We start from the raw sequence: 22,595 nt of genomic DNA, 5'->3' as shown, positions 1-22,595 counted from the left end.
TTTTACTAAGTATTTTTTGTAATCAGGAGTGCAGGCTGGATGTTGTACAATGCCTTTTTAGAATACACAATTATGATCTTTGTCTCTTTTACCTAGTAATGTGATAAATTATATTCACAGATTTTTAAATATCAAACCATCCTTGCATTTCCAGAATAAGTCCTACATAGCAGTGGGAAATTACTTTCTTCAAACACCGTGGAACTGCTTTGCTAAAATTTGATTCAGTCTATTTTCTTATTCATAATTGTGAGATTGGTTCATCATGTTCTCCTTTGTGCTACTTATGCCTGGCTTCAGTATCAAGATGAAGCTAGATGAAATGACCTAGTTTTCTGTAGGCCAGTGCTCCCACCGAGCAGTATAAAAGGCAGTAAAAAACGGACACACGAGAAGACTATGAAGCAATGAGGACTAAAGGGAATAACGCTGCAAAGAGGTCAGACCTTTTAAAGGTGAGCTGAGGCTCTGCAGCCATCCCTGGAGGCATCTGCCAAACGTAGGCATAGGAACAGACCAAAAATTTGGGTTAGGTGCAGGCAGGGGAGTAACTACTGGGGTGAAAAAAAAAAAATCACTGAATTTTTGTTGTTTCCACGGGGCTGAAGTGCCAAAATTGGAGATTTGAGGGCCAGCTTTCTCCTCAGACATTTTCTGAATTCTAAAGCTACACAGCAGAGGAAAATAATGGTCTAAGGCAAAACTTTTGAAAAGCAAAGTAAGATCTTCCCCCAGTCTTACAGTGTTTCACAGAAAAAGATTCACTAGTGGGAGGATTCATGAGAATTTCAGTTGGGAGCTGAAAAATCTTGAGGGAGTGGTAAATTGACACTGACAATCTCCAACCACTTTTTTCCTGTTGGCAACTGTTGATCTGGGTAATCCTCCTTCTTAAGACATTTGCCAAATTCTAAAATTAAAAAAGGCAAGAGGCTGAAAGAGATAAGGTTCCTCTGAAAAATGGAAATATCCATAGTCCTCTTGGTCCTGAAGAGACAGTGATGTGTCAGGCTCTCATTAAAGGCTCTAAAGAACCACATACTAATAACAGGGGCAAACGAAAGGTATGCTGCGTCTACAATCCAAGCTTGACCCAGATCTGCGCATGAAGGGAGTAGGTGATGAGGCTCAAACCATAACCCATCTGCCCATGCTACCTACTTAGTAAAAAAAGCGATAAACCGACTTTAGTTGGAAATGTCCTCACCTGGAACCTCTACATGTTTTAAATAAATGCAATGTCTAACATCAACCAAAAATTAACAGAAAAAGTCAGGACCATATGACCGAGAACCAAAAAAAGGATCAAAAATAATTCTACCCATATGTAGATAAACAACATATTACCATTAATAAACATAAAAAATAACTTTAAAATTACTAATTAATATGCTAAAGAAAATAGAGAAATGATAGATAAATTAGATTAAAAGATGGAGAATTTCACCAGATATTTAAGGTTATAAAAAAAAAATTAAGTGGATATTCTAGGATTAAAGATACATGCCTGAAATTCTAACTCCTAAGTTTTTCTTCTATTTCTACCATAGCATGCACTATGTGTTTGCACTAATTACTTCAGGTGAAGTTAGGAGGAACAGAAATACACATGATATTAGGGACCATTTTCAACAAAATAAAAAAAACTGCAAAACTCAGTGAGAAAATGATGGAAGAGATCTCTAAATCTCATCAAGGGGCAATAACTATAGTGTGAGTTTTTATATCCTGAAGAGCCTCCTGGCTAGTTAAAACAGAAACAAACATCTTTCACCAAGATAGATTTTAACAAAATTTTCTTCTATATGATGAGCAAAGTAAGAGCAATTGTCACTTACAGGAAGGTGTGTGAATACAGCAAAAGTGCTTCGTAGAAAGGCAATGAGGTCTACTAGGTAATCACTAGCTTTGTTGCCCAAATCTCCAGTCATCCAGTCATAGTCAGCCAGCTGTAGAAACTGGTCAATCTTCTGGTTTAAATTGGTATAAATTTCTTCTTCAGCTGCATGTCTGGCATCCTGTGAAATACGGAATTTTAAAACTCATTCAGACTTCCAGTAATTTCTACTCGGAGACATCTCATACTTATATCCACTAAGTAACGGAATTGGGACTATCAAGACTATCACAGTCTCCATTAATTTTTCCTTTTCAAAAGTATAGTAGAGTCTCTTCATTCTGTGTCTGCAAGACAATCTATTGTTTTGCGTCACCAGATAGAGAATCTGTCTTTACTTCCCTCAACTATCTGTGTCCTTTTTTTATTTTCTTACATTTCTTCAAACCTATACTCACTCTCAGGTCTTATTCCCATTCATCTCTTCTAGGACTCCAAGAACCTCCTTTCCTGTAATACCAACCTCTCTAGATCTCCTAGTCTCCTCACATTGCTTATTATAAGTTTCAGCTTCATGCTATAAAAATTCCCAGTAGCTACTACCCTACCTCTCTGGTGTCTTTGTCATCACGCTCCTTCAAAGATTGGTATACGCCAATGTTTCTTGAAATGTGTTCTAAGGAACGACAGATCTGAAAAATGCTAACACAACAGCAGAAGAGCTCCTAGATCAAATAAGTTTGAGAAACCATGTTTAAGAGACTCATGATGTACACTAGCATATAAAAGGCTCTAAGAAGTATATGGGACTAATGTTCCAAGAAAAATATTTTCAGTACAAAAGGATGTACTTGCATTAGGGCAATCAGGATTCCAATGTTAACAATCCATCAACATGGATTGGTCCACGGTAACCCAAGACCTCCATCCCACAACATGCAATATTCATTTTTCAGTCTGATCTTACTTGCTCTGTCAAACATTCTCTTCTAGAACTCTGTTCTCCTTTGGCTTTCATGAGTGGTTTTCTCCTGGTTTTATTTTTACTTTTCTGGTCTCTAATCCTCTCAATTTCACTGGGTGATTTCATCAATTCCTAGAGCTCACACCAAATCTGTCCCTGTTTTAGAAGGCTATTAATTACTGATTTAATTTCTTCAATAGATATAAGGTTATTCAGATGATCTATTTCTCCTTGTTTGAGTTTTGGTAAACTATGTCTTTCAAAGAATTGATCCATTTCAAGTAGGTTATCAAACTCTGGGTATAGAGTTGTTCATAATATTCCTCTATTATTTTTTTAATGTCCATGGAATCAGTAGTGATAATCCCTCTTTCATTTTTTTTTTAAACTTAAATTCAAGTTAGTTAACATATAGTGTAGTATTGGTTTCAGGAGTAGAATTTACTGATTCATCACTTACATATAACACCCAGTGCTCATTCCAACAAATGCTCTCCTTAAGGCCCATCACCCATTGAGCCCATCCCCCCACTGCCATCCCTCCAGCAATTAACCCTTTTTCATTTATGATATTAACAATTTGAGTGTTCCCTCTTTTGGTCTTGGTTAGCCTGGCTCAAAGTTTATAATTTTATTGATCTTTCTAAGAACCAGCCTTTGGTTTCATTGATTTTTCTCTTTTGATTTTCTACATCAAAACCATTCATTTCTGCTCTAATTTTTATTCTCTTCTTCTGATTACTTTGGATTTAATTTGCTGTTCTTTTTCTAGCTTAAGATAGAAGCTTAGATTATTTATTTTAAGAAATTTCTTATTTTCTAACACATACAATTAATACTATAAATTTCCTTCTAAGCTCTGCTTAAATGGCACAAATTTTGAAAAGGTGTATTTTATTTTCATTTCATTTGAACTACTTTTTAATTTCTCATGAGACTCTTTCTTTGACCCATGTATTATTTTGAAGTTTGCTGGTTAATCTGCAAATATTTGGGGATTTTTAAGCTATCTTTCTATTAACTTATTTCCATAGATGAATTCTATGTGGCCTGAGAGCAAGTTTTGTATGATCTCTGTTCTTTAAAATTTGCTAAGATGTGTTTACCAGCCAGAACATGGTCTGTTTTGGTGAATACTCTTATGAGTTTGAGAAGTATGTGTATTCTACTGCTGTTGGATGAACTATTCTACAATTGTCAATTTAATCCAGTTGATTGACAGTACCATTCTGTTAGACTATATTTGGATATTCTCCTGCTCAAGCTATCAATTTCTGGCCCCTGGATTTGTCAATTGCTGATAGATGGGTTTACTAGGACACGTAAGCAGGAAGAGATAATGACTTACATAAAATACCTTTTCAGTATCTTTTAAATACTTATGTATTTTTTTCTCATCTGATCTATTAAAGAAGTGGATAATTTTAAACAATTTTCTAATACTAATCATTCTTGGATTCTTAATGTTACTTTTATTTCTACTTTCTATGTCCTAGATGATATTTGATAGTCTATTATTTATGATTTTTACATCAAAATTGAAATTCAATTGTTCAGATTATTTTGGGGATTTCTCTGGGTTTTGTTTTTGTTTTTTTAAGATTTTATTTTTTTTAATGTTTTTATTTATTTTTGAGACAGAGAGAGACAGAGCGTGAACAGGGGAGGGGCAGAGAGCGAGGGAGACACAGAATCGGAAGCGGGCTCCAGGCTCTGAGCTATCAGCACAGAGCCGGACGTAGGGCTCAAACTCACGGACTGTGAGATCATGACCTGAGTTGAAGTCAGACACTTAACTGACTGAGCCACCCAGGTGCCCCTCTCTGGTTTTTGAATCATTATTATGGTGACTTTGTGAAAATGAATTGAGATAGTTTCCCTTTTTTCTCTACCAATCTGGAATAGTTTAAATTACACAGAAATTATCTGTTTCATGAAGACCCAAATGAATTCACAGACAAAATCATATGGATCTTGCCCAAATTTAAGAAGTCTTTAATAACTTTTTCACTTCTTTCATAGTTATTACCTTGAATCACTTTTTATTTTATGTTTTCCTATAGATCCCCAAATTTATTAGCACAGTTACACAAAATATTCTAGGTATTTAATTTCCTCTGATTGTGAATTTCAAGTAATTGTGATTTATTTTTTCCTTTCTTTCTTCTTTCTTTTCTCCTTCCCTTCCTTCCTCCCACCCTCCTTTCAATCCATCCATCCTTCTTTTTAATTAGGCAAGGTAAAATGATTATTTTCAAAGTGCAACATATCCTTGCTTGAAGTGTCTCAAAGACCTCAGTAAGATAAAATCCAAATGATGTATCAATACAAAACAAAGTGCTTCACAAGTTGGCATTTAACTACTTCTCTATCTCAGTGCTGCCCTTACTCTACACTGAACATGTCTGATTTTATTTATTCTTTCATCTTTGTACATGAAGTTCCCTGTCCTAAAAATGTCCCTTATTCCCTCCTCATCTTTTGTCCATCTGGTTACCTCCTGCTGGTCCCAAGACCCATTCCATCTTGTGCCCTTTCTGGGAAGTCTTCCTTGAAGGTCTCAAACCTAAGATAAGTATCCTCATCCTATTCTTCTAGACCTGTAACTATTAATTTCCCTTGAAGCCCAATCCTCTCACCTTTTCTCTATCTATATTCAATTCCCAAAAGAAAGCCAGCCCCACAGCATTAAATACCATCTTTATACAGAAGGATTCTGAATTTTTATGCCCAGCTCTGACTTTGCCCTGTCAATTTAGTATCTCTAGGCAGATGACTACTAGATATCTGAAGCTTAATGTGTCAAAAATGGAAGTCTTGATTCTACTGCCTCTCCCCTGGCCTGTTATTCTTCACTGTTCCCCATCTCAGTGAATACGACCACTATTCATACAGTTTGCTTCATTCAAAAATCTTGGAATTATCCGGACTCCACTCTCTCTTATAACCCCATACCTAGTCTAGCAGTAAAACTTGCCATCTCAACCTTTAAAAATATTTCTTACCACTTTCATCCTACCACTATTGTCCAAAAAAACACCATTATCTCTTACTTAGACCACTGCAAGGACTTCCAAATTGAATTTTCTTCTTCCACTCTTCCTAACCTACAACACATTTATTTTCCACATGGCAATGTGGTAAAATGTGGTAACCACATGGTAGTGTTACCCATTAATATATAAGTCAGATTATCACCACCACTCCCACTTTCTAATGGCCTCACGTTTCATTTCAGAATAAAACCCAAGGTATTTACTACAAGGCCAGAAAACATCTAACTCCCGACCATCTCATTTCTTACCACCTCTACCTCTAATGATAGATATATCACTGCCAGACTGAATTCCTTGTTATTCCTTGAACACACCTACTTGAATATCAACTATTGTACTGTTCCCTCTGAGTGCAATATTTATCTATCAGAAATCTAAAGAATTCTATTTCTCATTTCAATCAAGTCATTTATTTTTCTTCTTAGTTCTTGTCATCAACTGAGATCAAATGAGATTTTTGTTTGTTTGTTTATCATTATCATCCCCACCACAATATAAACTCTCTAAAGTCAGGAGACCTGTTGATTATGTTTATACCTGTAAATTGCCTGGTATGTAGTAGATGCTTCATAAAAACTTGTAGAATTGACAAGAGACAATGTATTTATTGTATTATTCTGGTAGTTCTCACATAGTTCTTTACATAAATTACAGTGTCTGTGCTCCCTGTAGATTACAAACTCTAAATCCAAGGATTAAGTATTATTTCTCTTTCTACCCAAGAGCATACCAGATTGTCACACAGTAGGTACACGAACAATATTTGTGGTGGGGTAAATTAATAAATAGCCTCATTCTATTTTGTAAGAGAGTAAGGAAATTCTTATGAACAAGGAAAGCTAAGAATGCCAGCTTAATTATGTCACACATGGCAGGAACAAGGGGCAATTCTGCAGGAAAATACCTTGAAGACCTTCTGATTATTTTTGCCCCTTTTTCAGCATAAAGGTTTCCATCTGCAAGGGAAAGTTTTCTGGAAACAGTAGCTTAGGAAAATACACAACATGTAGCTGCTATAATTGCTGTGTTTATACTGAGTTCTGGGTTAGTTGGTCTGAAACAGTCCTGGTAAAAATAAACTTTCAATGTGTTTTAAGCAATCAGTGTTTCCAATAAGCACTTGTCAACATGACCTTTAGTGGTCTCCAGAACTTCTCCTTTACTAAGTATTTAACTGGCTACTCAACTCCTATGGCTTCCTGTCTGCCCTTAATTTTCCCTCAGCAATTTTAATGCTGGAACAACAACAAACTACACAAGCCATCCTTTGGGAGGATTTCTGACCATAATTTTAAAAGCCCTTGAAATAAGAAAATTGAGGTGGATTAAGGGAAGAATAGCAGTACATTCTACATATTCCCCATATGAGAGACAAGTATAAATGAACCTCACACTCTAACTCCCTAAGTCCCTCTTCTCTGGTGAACATTCAACTACAGTCCCTCCCACATTTTCTTTCCCAAGAAGTCTTGGCTTCCACAGTAAATTAAGTGGAAATATTTTTGATGAAAGTATTGCCCATCCTCCTTAATAATGCTAATATTTAACAGTAATCATAATTTTTATTACACTGTCTAAGGTGATTCTAAAGTTCTTAAAGCTCTTACCATACTCATTTTTGGGTCCTCTTTATCAGATAAATCTTTTCTTCGCTATAAGAGTTTCAACAATAATATAATGAAACATTATTGAAAGTTTGCAAGTAATGATACCAATATAAGACAATGTATAACAGAATTTTTTTTTTGGTAATTTGAAATGAATGACCCATGGTCACATACATACATAAAGAATATTTTGTGAACATCTCTTTTTTTTTTTTTTTTCAGATTTACTGGAGTATAATTGAAAATTTTAAAAAAAAATGTTTTTTGAGAGAGACAGAGACAAGAGTATGAACGGGGTAGGGGCAGAGACAGAGGGAGACACAGAATCTGAAGAAGGCTCTATGCTCTGGCTGTCAGCATCAGCCTGACACAGGGCTTGAATTCGTGAACCATGAGATCATGACCAAAGGTAGATGCTTAACCAACTGAGCCACCCAGGTGCCTCAGAAAATAAAATTATATTTAACATGTTCATTATGATGATATGTGTACATACTGTGAAAGGATTCCCATCATTTAGTTATTAACACATTCATTATCTTAAATATTTATTTATTTATTTTTGGTGAGAACACTTAAGCTATATTCTCTTAGAAAATTTCAATTATACAATACAGTATTATCAACTATAGTTACCGTGTTTTACATTAGATCCTCAAATCTTTTTCATCTTACAGCTAAAAATTTATACCCCTTTACCAATTTCTATTTCCTCTACCTGCCTCCCCATGCCCTGGCAACCACTTTTCTCCTCTCTGTTTCTGTGAGTTTGACTTGTTTGTTTGTTTGTTTTTAAGATTCCACATAAAAGTGATAGCATGCAGCATTTGTCCTTCTCTGTCTGGTTTATTCCATTTAGCATAATGCCCGTAAGGTCTATCCATGTTGGATGGATGGCAGAATTTCCTCATTTTTCTTGGTTGAATAATGTTCTATCAAATATATGTACCACATTTCCTTTACCTATTCATTCATCCAATGATAAACACTTAGGTTGTTTGCATAGCTTGACTGTTGTGAATAATGCTGCAATAAACAAGGAGGTATAAATATCTCTTCAAGATAATCATTTTTATTTCTTTGGATATATACTCAGAAGTGGGACTGCCAAATCACATGGTAGTTCTATTTTTAATTTCTTGAGTAATCTCCTTACTTTTATCCATTACAGATATACTGGTTTACATGCCTGACTACAGCACACAAGGGTTCCCTTTTCTCTACCTCCTTGCAGGCATTTGTTCTCTCTTGTCTTTTTGATGCTAGCTATCTTAACAGGCATGAGGTAGTATCTCACCAACAGTAATCTTTTCATGTACATATTAGCCATTTGTATATCTTCTTTAGAAAAATGTCTATTCAGTCCCTCTGCCCCCTTTTAATTGCATTATTTGGGGTTTTGCTATTGGGGTGTATGAGTAATTTACATATTTTGGATATTTAATGCCTTATCAGCTATATGATGTGGAAGTATTTTCTCTCAATCCATCAGGTGTTTTTGTGTTTTGCCTTTGTGTTCTGTCCTTTGCTGCTCAGAAGCCTTTTAGATTAATGTAGTCCCACTTATTTATTTTTGCTTTTGTCGCCTTTGCTTTGGTATTAAATTTAAAAAATCAGTGCTAAGACCAGTGTCAAGAAGCTAACCCATTGTTTTCTTCTAGAAGTTTTGTAATTTCAGATCTTACATTCAAATCCTTAGTTTGAGTTGATTTTTGTATAGAGTGTAAACATGGGGGTCCAGTTTCACTCTTTTGCATGTGGCTGTCCATTTATTGAAGAGACTATTCTTTCCTCACTGTGTGTTCCTGTGTTTACACCTTTGTTGTAAATTATTTGACCATATATATACATGAGTTTATTTCTGGCCTGTCTGTTCTGTTCCATTGATCTATGCATATGTGTTTATGCTAATACCATACTATTTTGATTACTAAAACTTTGTAATATTATTTAAAATCAGGACATGTGATGCTTCCAGCTTTGTTCTTCTTTCTCAAGATTGCTTTGGCTATTCAGGTTCTTTCTCATTCCTTTTCTTATAACACAAAAAGAGATCTTACTAACAATTTCATCTCATAAAATATAATAAGCAGTTATGAATCAAATTTGATTTTTTTGTCTTAAATCTATTCTCAAGGGAAGGTGCCAATAAATAGGGAAAGAGGATAAAAGGATAGGAAAAAGTTGACACCAGTGGACATATATCATGATTGCAATCTACAACTTTGTATCTAATTAATACCAACCTCAAAAGGATGAAACAGATTTGATTCCAAACTAAAATAATCAAATAATAACAATAATAACAAAAACCCAAAACAACAGGTTGGCTTTTATGTCAGAGTCTACCATTGTAGTGTTTAAGATGTTAGACTACTTTTTCTGCTTAATATTTATTTAAAGGTCACAAGGCAATATAAAGGAATTTCTTAAGGCCTTTTTAATAAGTCATTCACTCTCCAGAAATTCTCCATCAATCTATTTTCTGCTCTACAAGAGTGTCATTCTTCTCATTTGATCAAACTCAGGATCAAAGCTAGTGCTGTGGCCTTGTGAAATGATTATAAAATTGTTAACTACAATAGTAAGGGGCAGAAATTCCTCACTAAAAAAGTGAAAAAAAATCTGGACACAGAACACAAAGAAGCAAGGACAGCTTATTAAAATAAAATTAATTGATGTTGATTTTAGTTACAACGACTATTAGCTAGACCATCCTTAAGAATTCTTGACTAAAACGAGGGCCAACTGAGGAAACAGTCATTTTCAAGTACAAAATACAAGGAAGATTTAGTGGACAGAGATGCAGACATTTTTAAGTCAAAAAATCCAGAAATTAGCATTGGTATTTGTTTTTCTAAGGAAATTATAAGTACTTATTCTCAAAACCATATTATGAATCATGTTACTAGGCATCCTGGGAGAAACAAAGCCATCTTGGGTAGAATGACCCAGACTCTGTATCTTGCAGGCAGTTTTACCGTACTATAGAGCCTTCTCACCTTAAAAGTTGTGGTGCCATAGAGCTTGGTGGTGTGGACGGTCTCTGGAAGCACATTAGTGATGTTGGTAATGAATTCTTCCAAGTACTTACAGGACTTCTCCAAGTGTGTCGTATTGATAATAATCTGGACAAGCTAGAAAATAACAAGCACATGTAAGAGTCATTTGACTATTCACCCCACAACGAATACTCAATAGGAATCTACCGATAGAAGAAAAACAAAAGTTATAATGGCAGCGGCCATCTATATTCTACAAAGGGCTTGTAAGAGCATGGTCTTAGGTTGTACTTCCTCTATGAAGCCTTCCTTGACTTCCCAAAGCATCTTGTATTTCCCCTACTATAAAAGCACTTGTCATTCTATTTTAAATGTATATCTTCTGTTTAAGAGATTAGACTAAGAACAAAAACTGCTAGTGTTTAGCACAGTGTCTGGCAATAAATGACTGCTAAATGAATTAAATAAATGAACTCCCACTGAAAGAACAAGAATAACTGAAATGGCAAGAAGTTTCAAAATGAATCATAATGAACACAGAGATGTTGGAATAGACTGCAGTATATTAACAAACTACATTAGTTTCTAGAAGAAATAACATGGACATTACAGTCAGAGAAACAAGTGGATTAACTTCTTTCAAATTAATAATCTGGAGAAAGTTTTTTAACTTCTCTAATGGCTGCTTTTTTATCTGTAAACTGCCAAAAATAATTTCTAACTCACATAGTTACTTTGAGGATTAAGTATCCTTTTGTTAATACTATTTTCCTTTTCTAACAGGAGAGATCCTTAAAAACGACAGTATTGGTAAGATAAAAAGTCATTTATAAATAACTTTGAGAGGAGGATGAGAAAGAATGGCTCTTACTGTCTGTATAGAATTAAAGTTTGTAAAGTTACTTCACAATTCATTTTCTTACACTGTATTCCCAGCGACCTGGAAAAGTAAGTTAAGTGGGCATAATTATTGCTTCTATTTTACTAAACAGAAACAGAATGAAATGATTTTCTCCAGCTCACATAACCTAAATGGAATTAGGACTCAAATCCAAGTCCTCTACCTTCAAATTATGGACTCATCAAAATGACTTCTGATGTTGCCTTTTAGCATAAGCATAAGATGGCGGGGGGAGGTGCACATTTACCATACATTAGGCCAAAATAATAGTTTCTGGGTCTGTCACCAACTAGACCTCGAAATGCTTTGATTCCTCTCTTGTAAAAAATAAGTTTAAACTGAAAAAAGGAGAGGTACCTATTACTTATTCTAACTATGAAAAGTATTGACGTTTCGCAGTGTAAAAGAAATTTGAAAAGAAAATGGAATAGAATCTTTTTTTGTCTCTCTTTTCTACATGTTTAACTTTTTGTTTGCACAAGACTGTGTGTGGCGGCAGGGCTGTGGAAGGTAGGGGAAGTTTGGGTGTATAAGGTTACGGATGAACTTAGGTGTACCTTTTAGTCCAGTGAGAGAGTGAGCCGGGGCAGAGTGGGTAGATGACACAAAGGGAAATCAGAACTGAAGACGAAGGTGGGGGGGGGTAACATACATTTTACAATCAAATGGTACTTCAAAACAATGTTTAAAAGTTGAATTACACCTCAGTAGAAGCCATTGTATTATACTGTGGAATATGACACAAAAATATTAATAGGATTATAATCAGAAAGTACACTCTTATCTCCCCAACAGCAACCAGCACAGGGCTAAAGCACAGTTCATTCTCAAAGAGTCCATGTCAAATCATAATGACAATGCTTTCGTAATGGATTGGACTAAGGAAAAAGGTACTCAAGGATCTATTCCCCAAGGATCAGCTGGAAAATGTGAGGGAAATATCTACTTTTGAAACATGAAGACAAAGGGCAGAGACCCAGAGATGCAATTCCAAACAAATGAAATGCTAGGGCAACATTGGGACTTGATCTCTGTATTATTCCCCACAGCCTATCAGACAAGTTCATATTCATCACCCTTCCCTTCATTCTACAGTTTGAATTTGGAGACTCTGAGCCTTGGACACAGATATGATCTCCTACAAAATTACCAAAAACATTAGACTTTTAAGCGTAGAGTGCTCTAGGAAAGAAAACCTACCGAAATAAGCAGTTCATCACCCTCTTCCTTTCAACACATTTCTCCCTCAAAGAAAGGCTAAAATCGTTTAAAAATTTTTAATTGTCTAAATTAAATCACTCTTCTTCCTGAGTGGGAGGGTGGCTACCGGCAAGGTTGTCTTGATGTATAAGTTAGAAAGTCAGAGAGCTAATTTGGAGAACTGAAGAATTTCTATTTTAAAGTCGCATTACCTAGAGGGAACATATTCCATCTATCAAAAGAAATCCTAATAATAAGGAGGAATCATGTCATGTTATCGAAATAAAAAATAGTGGCAGTCAAAGAGAAAATTGTCCTGTTTTGCAGGATATTGGCAGTTAAAAAAAAAAAAAAAGGAGGCGGCTTCACTGGGTACAGTAGTAATTTCCCTTGACTTTTTAAAGATCTGTCAACACAAAAGATCACCATGAATTACATCAACTGGCTGTCAGTCACTTTTGAAATGTTTCATTGCCTAGCACAGAATAGACTATTAAAACACTCTACGATTACATTAGATACCATGTCATTTTCAAAAGGAATATTGTCTGTTCATGAGGCCTAAATGATCTCTACTTCTGAATGACAGCTAACCAAAATCTTTACAAGGGCATTTACAAATGTGAAGCCAGATACTTTAGCGGTAATTCTGAACTTAAGGATGAAATGAAGCAATTTCAGATATCAACTTCCATCAGAGTTTGAGCTCCTTTGATATTTTTAACCCCCACTTCCCACTCTCTTCCATAAATATATCACTGTAGCAATCCAAACTGTCCTTAATATTGTTTCAAGGACATGGTATTAGCAATAGATTAAGTATTGGTTATAGCTTATATAAAGCAGAGTTCTCTGAGGATTGCCTGGAAAAAAAAGAGAGAAAACACTATAAAGCAAACAACCACCTCTCACACATGAACGACATGAGTCACTTAGGTTAAAAACCATTAAGAAGCAGAAAATATTTCTGTCTCTCATTCCCGTAGCAGAGACAATGATGAGGAAAGCACAGAGCAGAGTGTGGAAGTCACCTGTTACCTTCTCACATCCTCTGTTTCCCAAAGCAGAGAATTCAGGACACTGAAGCTCCACAAGGACTGACCCAAAGCAAGAAAATGCTGACCCAAAGCAACAGTGCTTCTCAACTGTTGGATTGGCAAGAAGATGAAGAACTAAATAGCGGCCTTGGTTCTCATTCGCAAAAATAAACTCGACCTAAGATTTCAAGGATTTTTTTCTCCGTTTCACCCAGCAAAGATAAAAAAAAGCTGGTTCGACTACCAATTTTTTACCATCTCCAAAGCAAATACCTAAAATACTGAAGTACTTGGAGCTAGTGGTTCCAAATTCAAAATCTAGTACAAAGCTTATATTTGACAAGACTTACTTACAAAATAAGTGATATTAGCGATATCAGTGCTGTTAACAACAGGGGATGGCAAACAGTGATATGTGGGAGATATACAACAGGATAGAGCTACAGGGTCATCAATTTAAATGATATTAAAGAAAGGTGGAGGGGCGCCTGGGGTGGCTCAGTCGGTTAAGCGTCGGACTTTGGCTCAGGTCATAATCTCGCGGTTTGGGACTTCGAGCCACATGTCGGGCTCTCTGCTGACAGCTCAGAGCTTGGATCCTGCTTCCAGTTCTGTGTCTCCACCTCTCTGCCCCTCCCATGCTCATGCTCTGTCTCTCTCTGTCTCTCAATAATAAATAAATGTTAAAAAAGTAAATAAATAAATAAATAAAAGGTGGAATGCAAAGCATTGGTCATTTATTTGGGTCTCCTGGGGCACTGTTATAAATATAATTTAAATATATATATAAATATTCAATGTGGTATCACCAATAGGAAATCTTAATTTCTTTAACTTAACCATAGGAACCCACCTACCTATCTTTCTTTTTTCTTTCTTCTCTTCATCAATTAAGAACTCCTCTGTGCCAAGGAATGAGAATACAGCTGTACATAATTACACACACGACAGACATGGCCCCTGGCCTTGTGGAGATTAGAGTAACCACAAACTCATATAAACATACAGCATAATATCAAGTAGTAATAAGCACGCTGATGGTAGGGCTCAGATAGGTGGTCGAGGAAGGAAGGGCTCCTTAAGGAAATGACATTTGAGTGGAGACTTAAATAAAGTGAAGTTATATTATTTCTATTATCTACAATAAATACAATTTAATCCAATTTATACATTAAACCTTTCTATCAACTCATTCTTCATAAAGAAGTAAGATGTGTTTTGATTCATCTTAAAATTTTCTTTCAAACGTAACTAATTCTCTGATATTCTGAGATTAATATTAACTGGTGGTTTATTTCCTTCCTCTGCATGGTACTGATGCTTCTAAATTAATGTAGTGCAAGAGTAAAGGTTCAGAACAAAGGAAATCTTATTTTAAACATTATTTCAAATCTTATTTTTAAAAGAAAATTTTGTATTTCAAAACTTGTCTTAAATCTTATTTCCAAACTACTTACTGGTTGTGTGGCCTTAGGCAAAGTTAAGATCTCTCATCATCTTAAAATTGAGATAATAGCATCAATGTCATACCAAAGAAATAATCAATAGATTACAAATTATCACATATAAATATTATATAAATGATAAAGTACTGAATGTAATATATACCAAATTCGTGAAAGCTATTATTGATATGGACTTACTTAACATATCTCCCGTTAAATATGGCTTAAGAAAATCTACAACCATTCTGACTAGTCTCACTTTAATTCCTATCCATTAGCCAGAGTGGGCACTTAATGCTACAAAATAACCACATTATCCAGCACCAACCAATCTCTTTTCCATACCCCAAGATGTACTTTCTCTCTGCTTCAACCCCAACATTTGCTCTGGATCTCTACTTTCAGCTGAAGATCTATCTTTCACTGAGAAAACAGAGCATTTGGAGTATTCCACCACAAAATATGCCCAGCCACCACCATCTGCGTCCACATACACTGAGTCTCATCTGTTACCAGAGATGAACTTTACACCATCTAAAGCCAATCCCTCTGTTTGTGCATTGCAGTCTACATCCTCTCTTCTACTCGAGGGCATTACTCCAAAGATTCCCCCTTTCTCCTACATCGTCAACTTTCTGCTTTCCATTGCAACATTCTCATCAGAAATAACAGGCTATTACATCTCCTGTTAAAAAACAAAACAAGGGGCGCCTGGGTGGCTCAGTCAGTTAAGCGTCCGACTCCAGCTCAGGTCATGATCTCACAGTTTGTGGGTTCAAGCCCTGCATCAGGGTCTGTGCTGAGAGCTTGGAGCCTGGAGCCTGCTTTCGATTCTGTGTCTCCCTCTCTCTCTGCCCTTCGCCCACTCGTGCTCTCTCTTTCTGTCTCAAAAATAAATAAACATTAAAAAAAAAAAAACCTTTTGCTTAATTCACTTCCCCTGCCAATTACCACCTCATTGGCTTACCTTTCTAATAAAATTCCCTGAAAGAGTTGTTTTCTCCTTGCTGTCTCCAAAGTCACTCTTGTCATTCTGACTCTTCTCATACATTAAATTGTGTAATTCAAGTCAACACCTTATTTTAAAATGGTTTTATATTTACAAAATAGTTTCAAAAAGTTCCCAAGTGTGCCACACCCAGTTCTTCCTATTGTTAACATCTTCCATTACTATGGTATATATGCCACAACTAAGCAACCAACATTGGTATATTACTGTTATCTGAGCAACACGCTTTATTCAGATTTCACTAGTTTCTCCCTAATGTTTTATCTTTTTCAGGATCTCGTCTAAGATACCACATTACATTTAGCTGTCATATCTCCTTAGCCTCTTCTGGTCTGTGACAGTTTCTTAAGACTTTACTTGTTTTTGACGACCCTACAAGTTTTGAGAAGTACTAGTCAGGTATTTTGTAGAATGTCCTTCAGCTTGGGTTTGTTTAATCTTTTTTTCACAGTTAGACTGGGGTCATGGGTTTTGGAAGAAAGATCACAGGTGCCTTCTCATCACACCCTGTCAAAGGTACATGCTATCAATATCACTTATCAATGATGATTTTAACCTTGATCACCTGACTGAGGTAGTATCTGCCAGGTTCCTTCACTGTAAAGTAACGTTTTCCCTCCTTCCATACCCTACTTTTTACATGAAGTCATAAGTACAACCTACATACACGCAAGGGGTGGGAGCTAAGTCTCACCTTCTCGAAGGGGTAATATCTACATACGTTATTTGAAACTCTTCTGCACAGGACCCATTCTCTTTTCAACCTTCTCCATCAGGAGCCTTCTATCATCATTCTATTAAAAATAATCTTATTGAGGTCACCGACATACTCCAAGTTGCTAAGTCCCATAGTAATTCTTAATTTTCATCTACCCTGATCTATTATCAGTATTTGTCATAACTGACCACTCCCTCCTTCTTGATACACTTTTTTCATTTGGCTTCCAAGACACCATACTCCTGTTACTGTTCTTGTTTTGTTTTGTTTTCCCTCTAATTCTCTAGTGACTCCTTCTCAATCTCCTCTGTGAGTTTCTCTTTCTCCTGACTCCTTAATAATGGAGTGCCCAAGGGTTCAGTCCTTCATCTTCTCTTCTCCATCTTTACAAATTCCTTTAGTAATATTATCCAATCAAGTGGTTACAAATATTATATTCTCCCAATTTTTCATCTCCAGGTCAAACCTCTTTTTCAAATGCCAAACTCATATATACAACCGCTTATTCAATATCACAAACTGCATATGTAATAAACACTACATATTAAATTTCTCCAAAACCAAATTCCCAATATCCTCTACCCCAACACCAGCTCTACCTAAAGTTTTTGCCATCATAGTGCATGGTATATACAACCTTCTATCTGCTCAAATCAAAACATCATGGACTTATCTTCAACTCCTTCCTCGCTTTCTCTCTCCCTTCAGATCCAATCATCAGGAAAGCATGCTGACTCTAAACTCCAAATCTGGTCACCTGTTACTACCTCCATGGCTGCCACCCACGTGGCCATCAAATCTTGCTGCATTACTGTCCTAGCTTCCTAACCAGTCTCCCTGTTTACACCCTGCAGTATTGGGGATACCCAATACAACAATGTGATTCCTTTGAAATATGGCACATAGTACCACTAATCAAATTCCTGCAATGATGACTTCCCTCTTCACTCAAAATAAAAACCAAACACTTTACAGTGGCCCTACCACAACCCCCTGGCACTTTTGTAATCTAATCTCCTGCTTCTCTTCCCCTTTCTCACTCCACTCTAGCCTTCCTAGCTTCCTTATTGTTCCCTGAACTAACCAGGAACTTAAATATCTTTAGACCTTTGCTCTAACCTCTGCCAAGAAATGCTCTTTGCCCTTAAAACAATAACTCAACATCAAGATGCTACTCTTTTTTTTTTAATATATGAAATTTATTGTCAAATTGGTTTCCATACAACACCCACTGCTCATCCCAAAAGATGCCCTCTTTAATGCCCATCACCTACCCTCCCCTCCCTCCCACTCCCCCATCAACCCTCAGTTTGTTCTCAGTTTTTAACAGTCTCTTATGCTTTGGCTCTCTCCCACTCTAACCCCCTTTTTTTTTTTCCTTCCCCTCCCCCATTGGTTTCTGTTAAGTTTCTCAGGATCCACATAAGAGTGAAAACATATGGTACCTGTCTTTCTCTGTATGGCTTATTTCACTTAGCATCACACTCTCCAGTTCCATCCATGTTGCTACAAAGGGCCATATTTCATTCTTTCTCATTGCCACGTAGTACTCCATTGTGTATATAAACCACAATTTCTTTATCCGTTCATCAGTTGGTGGACATTTAGGCTCTTTCCATAATTTGGCTATTGTTGAGAATGCTGCTATAAACATTGGGGTACAAGTGCCCCTATGCATCAGTACTCCTGTATCCCTTGGGTAAATTCCTAGCTGGGTCATAGGGTAGGTCTATTTTTAATTTTTTGAGGAACCTCCACACTGTTTTCCAGAGCGGCTGCACCAGTTTGCATTCCCACCAACAGTGCAAGAGGGTTCTTGTTTCTCCACATACTCGCCAGCATCTATAGTCTCCTGATTTGTTCATTTTGGCCACTCTGACTGGCGTGAGGTGATATCTGAGTGTGGTTTTGATTTGTATTTCCCTGATGAGGAGCGATGTTGAGAAGATGCTACTCTTTTTAATAAGACCAACTTTGAACCTCCACCAGACTCCTGATTTCCTTAACATGGGTTCCTTCCTTTGTCTTCATCAAATTCACTTCCTTCTATCATACTAGAGGATTTACTATTTATTTTGCTGTTATTTATCACGTTTTCTGCCACTAGAATGTAGGCAAGGATCTCTGTTGTTATTCTTGTTGTTGTTCACTTATTTATCCAAACAGCTTAGATCAGTGCCTGTTAAACACAGTAGGTATGCAATAAATATTATAAAGTCAACAAGCAAGTTATTTATCTTAACAGGACATTTGTTGTAATCTTCTAACTTTTCTTGGTTGAAAAAACTTCACCCCGTACTAAACTTGACAGTCACTGTTTACCTACCCAGACCTCTTTTTCAACAACACCAGGTAACATACGTGGAGTATTTACTACATACTGGGTACTGTTCTAAGTACTTCCTATGTTCATTCAATCCCCACAACAACCTATGAACTACACGCTCCCAAGAACACATTTATTAAGGGAAGGGAACCTAGGCAAAATTGGAACCCAGGCAGTCTGCTTAAGGACACACACTCTTAACCACTGCTCTGCTGACTTTCTTCCCACAGACCTGGAAGAAGCAACCTGAGGAAACCAGCTAGACCTGCTGACTGAACCGGGACAGTCACGTAAGGTCTGAGAGTGTGAAGCATTCAAGTTACAGTAAGCAAGAACTAAAAGGTAATGTTGAGCGGAGTCAATGTGGGGAAGCCAAGAAGCAAGGACAAAAGCAAGAAAACCAGTGTACGGAGAGGAAAAGATAAAAGGATAGAGCATATAGACAGAAAAAAGAAGAAATGTGGTAACATAAATTCGAACAAGACAGGCAGACAGACATTAGCTTACAGGAACTCTTAAGACCTGAAGGAACTGTCTGACAACCTGAAATAGGGTTCAATTAGTTTTGTGGTTTTATAATACTTCTACTGCTTGAATGGATATGTGCTCGCTGACACAAAATCATCTCTACCTAGAACAATTTCCACAGTACTATGGACTTGTAAAAGCCCCTTTGTTATGATGAAATAATTAAATCAATATGGAAATCAGTACATTATAGTAAAAGTGAGTTAAGTTTGGGAAAAAAACAACCCAGACTTAGGTCTCGTTTCTATCATTTTGTTAACTATATGACCTCAGGCAATCTCGCTGAACTTTAATTACGCTTTCTATAAAATAGGAATAATAACACATGCGTAGCCAGCTTCAAATGTCATTGTACTAAATGAGATGGTATTTGTGAATAGACTATGAAGAATACAAACTGTTCGACAAATGTTACCTAGTATGATGATACGTGCAGATGTGAACTGACGCTAGTTACCTGTAAAGGAGGATATAATGTCTTTCCAAAGGTGAGCAATATAATTATTCTAAGATTTACTGGTTGGCGAAAAAAATCACTGGGTATAAAGGGGCGCCTGGGTGGCGCAGTCGGTTAAGCGTCCGACTTCAGCCAGGTCACGATCTCGCGGTCCGTGAGTTCGAGCCCCGCGTCAGGCTCTGGGCTGATGGCTCAGAGCCTGGAGCCTGTTTCCGATTCTGTGTCTCCCTCTCTCTCTGCCCCTCCCCCATTCATGCTCTGTCTCTCTCTGTCCCAAAAATAAATTAAAAAAAAAAAAAAAAATCACTGGGTATGTATTTGTCTGTATATGTACAAACCACCATAAAAGCCAAAATAAATAAATGTGTGTAGATGTTCCTTCATTCATATGCAAGGATATTGATACTGAAAGTACATTATTACCTAGAAAGATCCAATGACTTAGGAATAATATTTAGCATTCACTGAAATAGTGCCAAGAACTAAAATATAGTTCTTTTGATAAGCTTCTACCGCTTCTCCTGTCCTGACCTGATATGTGCAGGGCCCTTGCAAAGGACAATGGTGTCAGGAAAACTGAAGAACTGAGAAGTTAGGTCTTTCTCTTAAGATGTCACAGCAAATCAATGACATGCACAGTCACAACTAAACTCAAGAGACTTCTGAGGCCAAAGCTGTTTCTATCACACCATGTTCCTTCTAAGCTACCTCTTTAAAATGTTTTAAGAGACTGTTAAATGGCATAAGAAAACCTGTATCAAAAGTTATAATACAGAGATAGTTCAAAAACTAAATAACAGACTTCCTGTCCTACCTGGGATCCACATAAGGAGAACAGTGCACTGTAACAGAAGGAGGAGGACTTCCTACTTTTCACTCCACTTCATTCCACTTTTCTTTTGCTCAGCCTTCCTGACGATGAAAAGAACTTAACCTATTCTTAGACATAAAGATAATACCTAATATCTCTATACCCAGCAACAGAAAGGAAGCTCTGCAAAATGAGGGAACTGTCCTAAATAATGTCAAATGTAACTTTCAATCATAAAAAAAGTTTGTTATACACGGAACTCAAACACTGCCAAAGTTCCACATTATAGTAGTTTAAAATGTTCACCCAGGGAAAGAAGCTAGCACTCCAAAATCAGAAGGAGATGTTCACCTGGCTTCCAGCTGTCTTTACCTATGAGTCAGATTCATTAACCATTTGCTGAATTTCACCATGATCTCTGACAGTGTATATCTGAAAACGTCAATTTTTCCTAGAGCAACGGACTTCCAAACTACACCACCTCTACAAGTAAAACATATGGCCAACAGCCTTTCCCTTTCCCTGTGAAAAAAAATTCCTCCAAGCTCTCACTTTTGGCAATATAATTTCCATAAAATGGCAGGTCGACTCTCCCATGCAATCCTGGGTTTCCAAGAGAAAGGAAACTTCACATCTTTCTAAATTTTAGGACTCCACGCCAACGTGCCAAATCTTCAGTTTGCCAAGATACTGTTCGCAACACGTGTGTAATATCCCTTCTTGCTTTGTGAGATTCTGTAAGCTTCCACAGAAATGTGACGATCGCCTTTCTCCCACATTTCCTCAATCCCAGATCCCCAGACTCACATGCTGATAAAGAGTAATTCACCATTCACATACAAGAGGTATCTCAAAACCAAAAGCTGAGTCTAACACAAACCAAGGACTACAAGTGCCAATATCCTTGGCATCCATGATTTACGCACACACATGTGGTTTCATATTGTATGTTGTATTTGAACTGTCATTCGTTTGGATAGGAACCTGATGTTGACTATATTCTCCAACCAACAATTTTGTTTTTATATAATTGATGGCAAATAATACAAATGTATCCCAACAACCTCAGAAAGGAAAACCAGTTAGGTACTGAAAATAATGAGAGAGAGAGAGAGAGAGAAAGAAAGAAAGAAAGTGACTTTTCAAAATGTAATAAATGTCTCCAAGAGGACAAAAGAAAAAAACAAATGATTTGTTTTGCACTTTCACCATTAGGAATCCATCAGTAAGAACATGACGGACCATATAGAAAGTTATAATTAACTTACAAACAGGCCCCAGAGCTTAGGGCATCTGTTCACATATTGCCTTGGCTGCCTCCATTAAGAGCAGCTTTACCTCAGTAAGTCCAATATTCTTCCTTTTAATGACATTCTGCAGAGAGTTGCTCAGAGTCCTGGTTAGCAACAGGTTTGTAGATTTACGAATCATGTCATCGACTTCGGTTGAGCTGAAAAAGAATTATCAAGAGTGAGTCATACCAGGGAGCAGGATTACTCTTGAAACAAACAAGGCACCACCAGTGGTACTTCTGATGATGTTAATGATAATGGCAGCAGCGAATAACATTTATTTTGTGCCAGAAATTATTCTAAGTACTTTAATATACTAAAATTCATTTAGTGGTCCTGGGTGGCACAGTCGGTTAAGCATCCGACCCTTGATTTCAGCTCGGGTCATGATCTCACAGTTCATGA

At 36.7% G+C, this 22,595-nt stretch overlaps 1 protein-coding gene across 8 annotated transcripts in view; it reads right to left on the bottom strand.

The window, feature by feature from the left end:
• The window catches only part of EXOC6B (exocyst complex component 6B), a 618,440-nt gene that overhangs the window by 251,036 nt on the left and 344,809 nt on the right, over nt 1-22,595 (bottom strand). For all 8 annotated transcript variants that reach the window (XM_086700860.1, XM_025932555.2, XM_086700857.1 and 5 more), the window contains 3 exons: nt 22,237-22,348; nt 10,467-10,601; nt 1,839-2,018 (listed from right to left, as the gene is read on the bottom strand). In XM_086700860.1, the coding sequence (XP_086556986.1) occupies nt 1,839-2,018; nt 10,467-10,601; nt 22,237-22,348 (427 nt within the window). The remainder of the gene's footprint in view (nt 1-1,838; nt 2,019-10,466; nt 10,602-22,236; nt 22,349-22,595) is intronic.

Source organism: Puma concolor, chromosome A3 (assembly GCF_028749965.1).
Source record: "Puma concolor isolate L17-30 chromosome A3, mPumCon1.1.hap2, whole genome shotgun sequence".
Taxonomy (NCBI): domain Eukaryota; kingdom Metazoa; phylum Chordata; class Mammalia; order Carnivora; family Felidae; genus Puma; species Puma concolor.
This window is presented reverse-complemented; position numbering and strand designations above follow the sequence as displayed.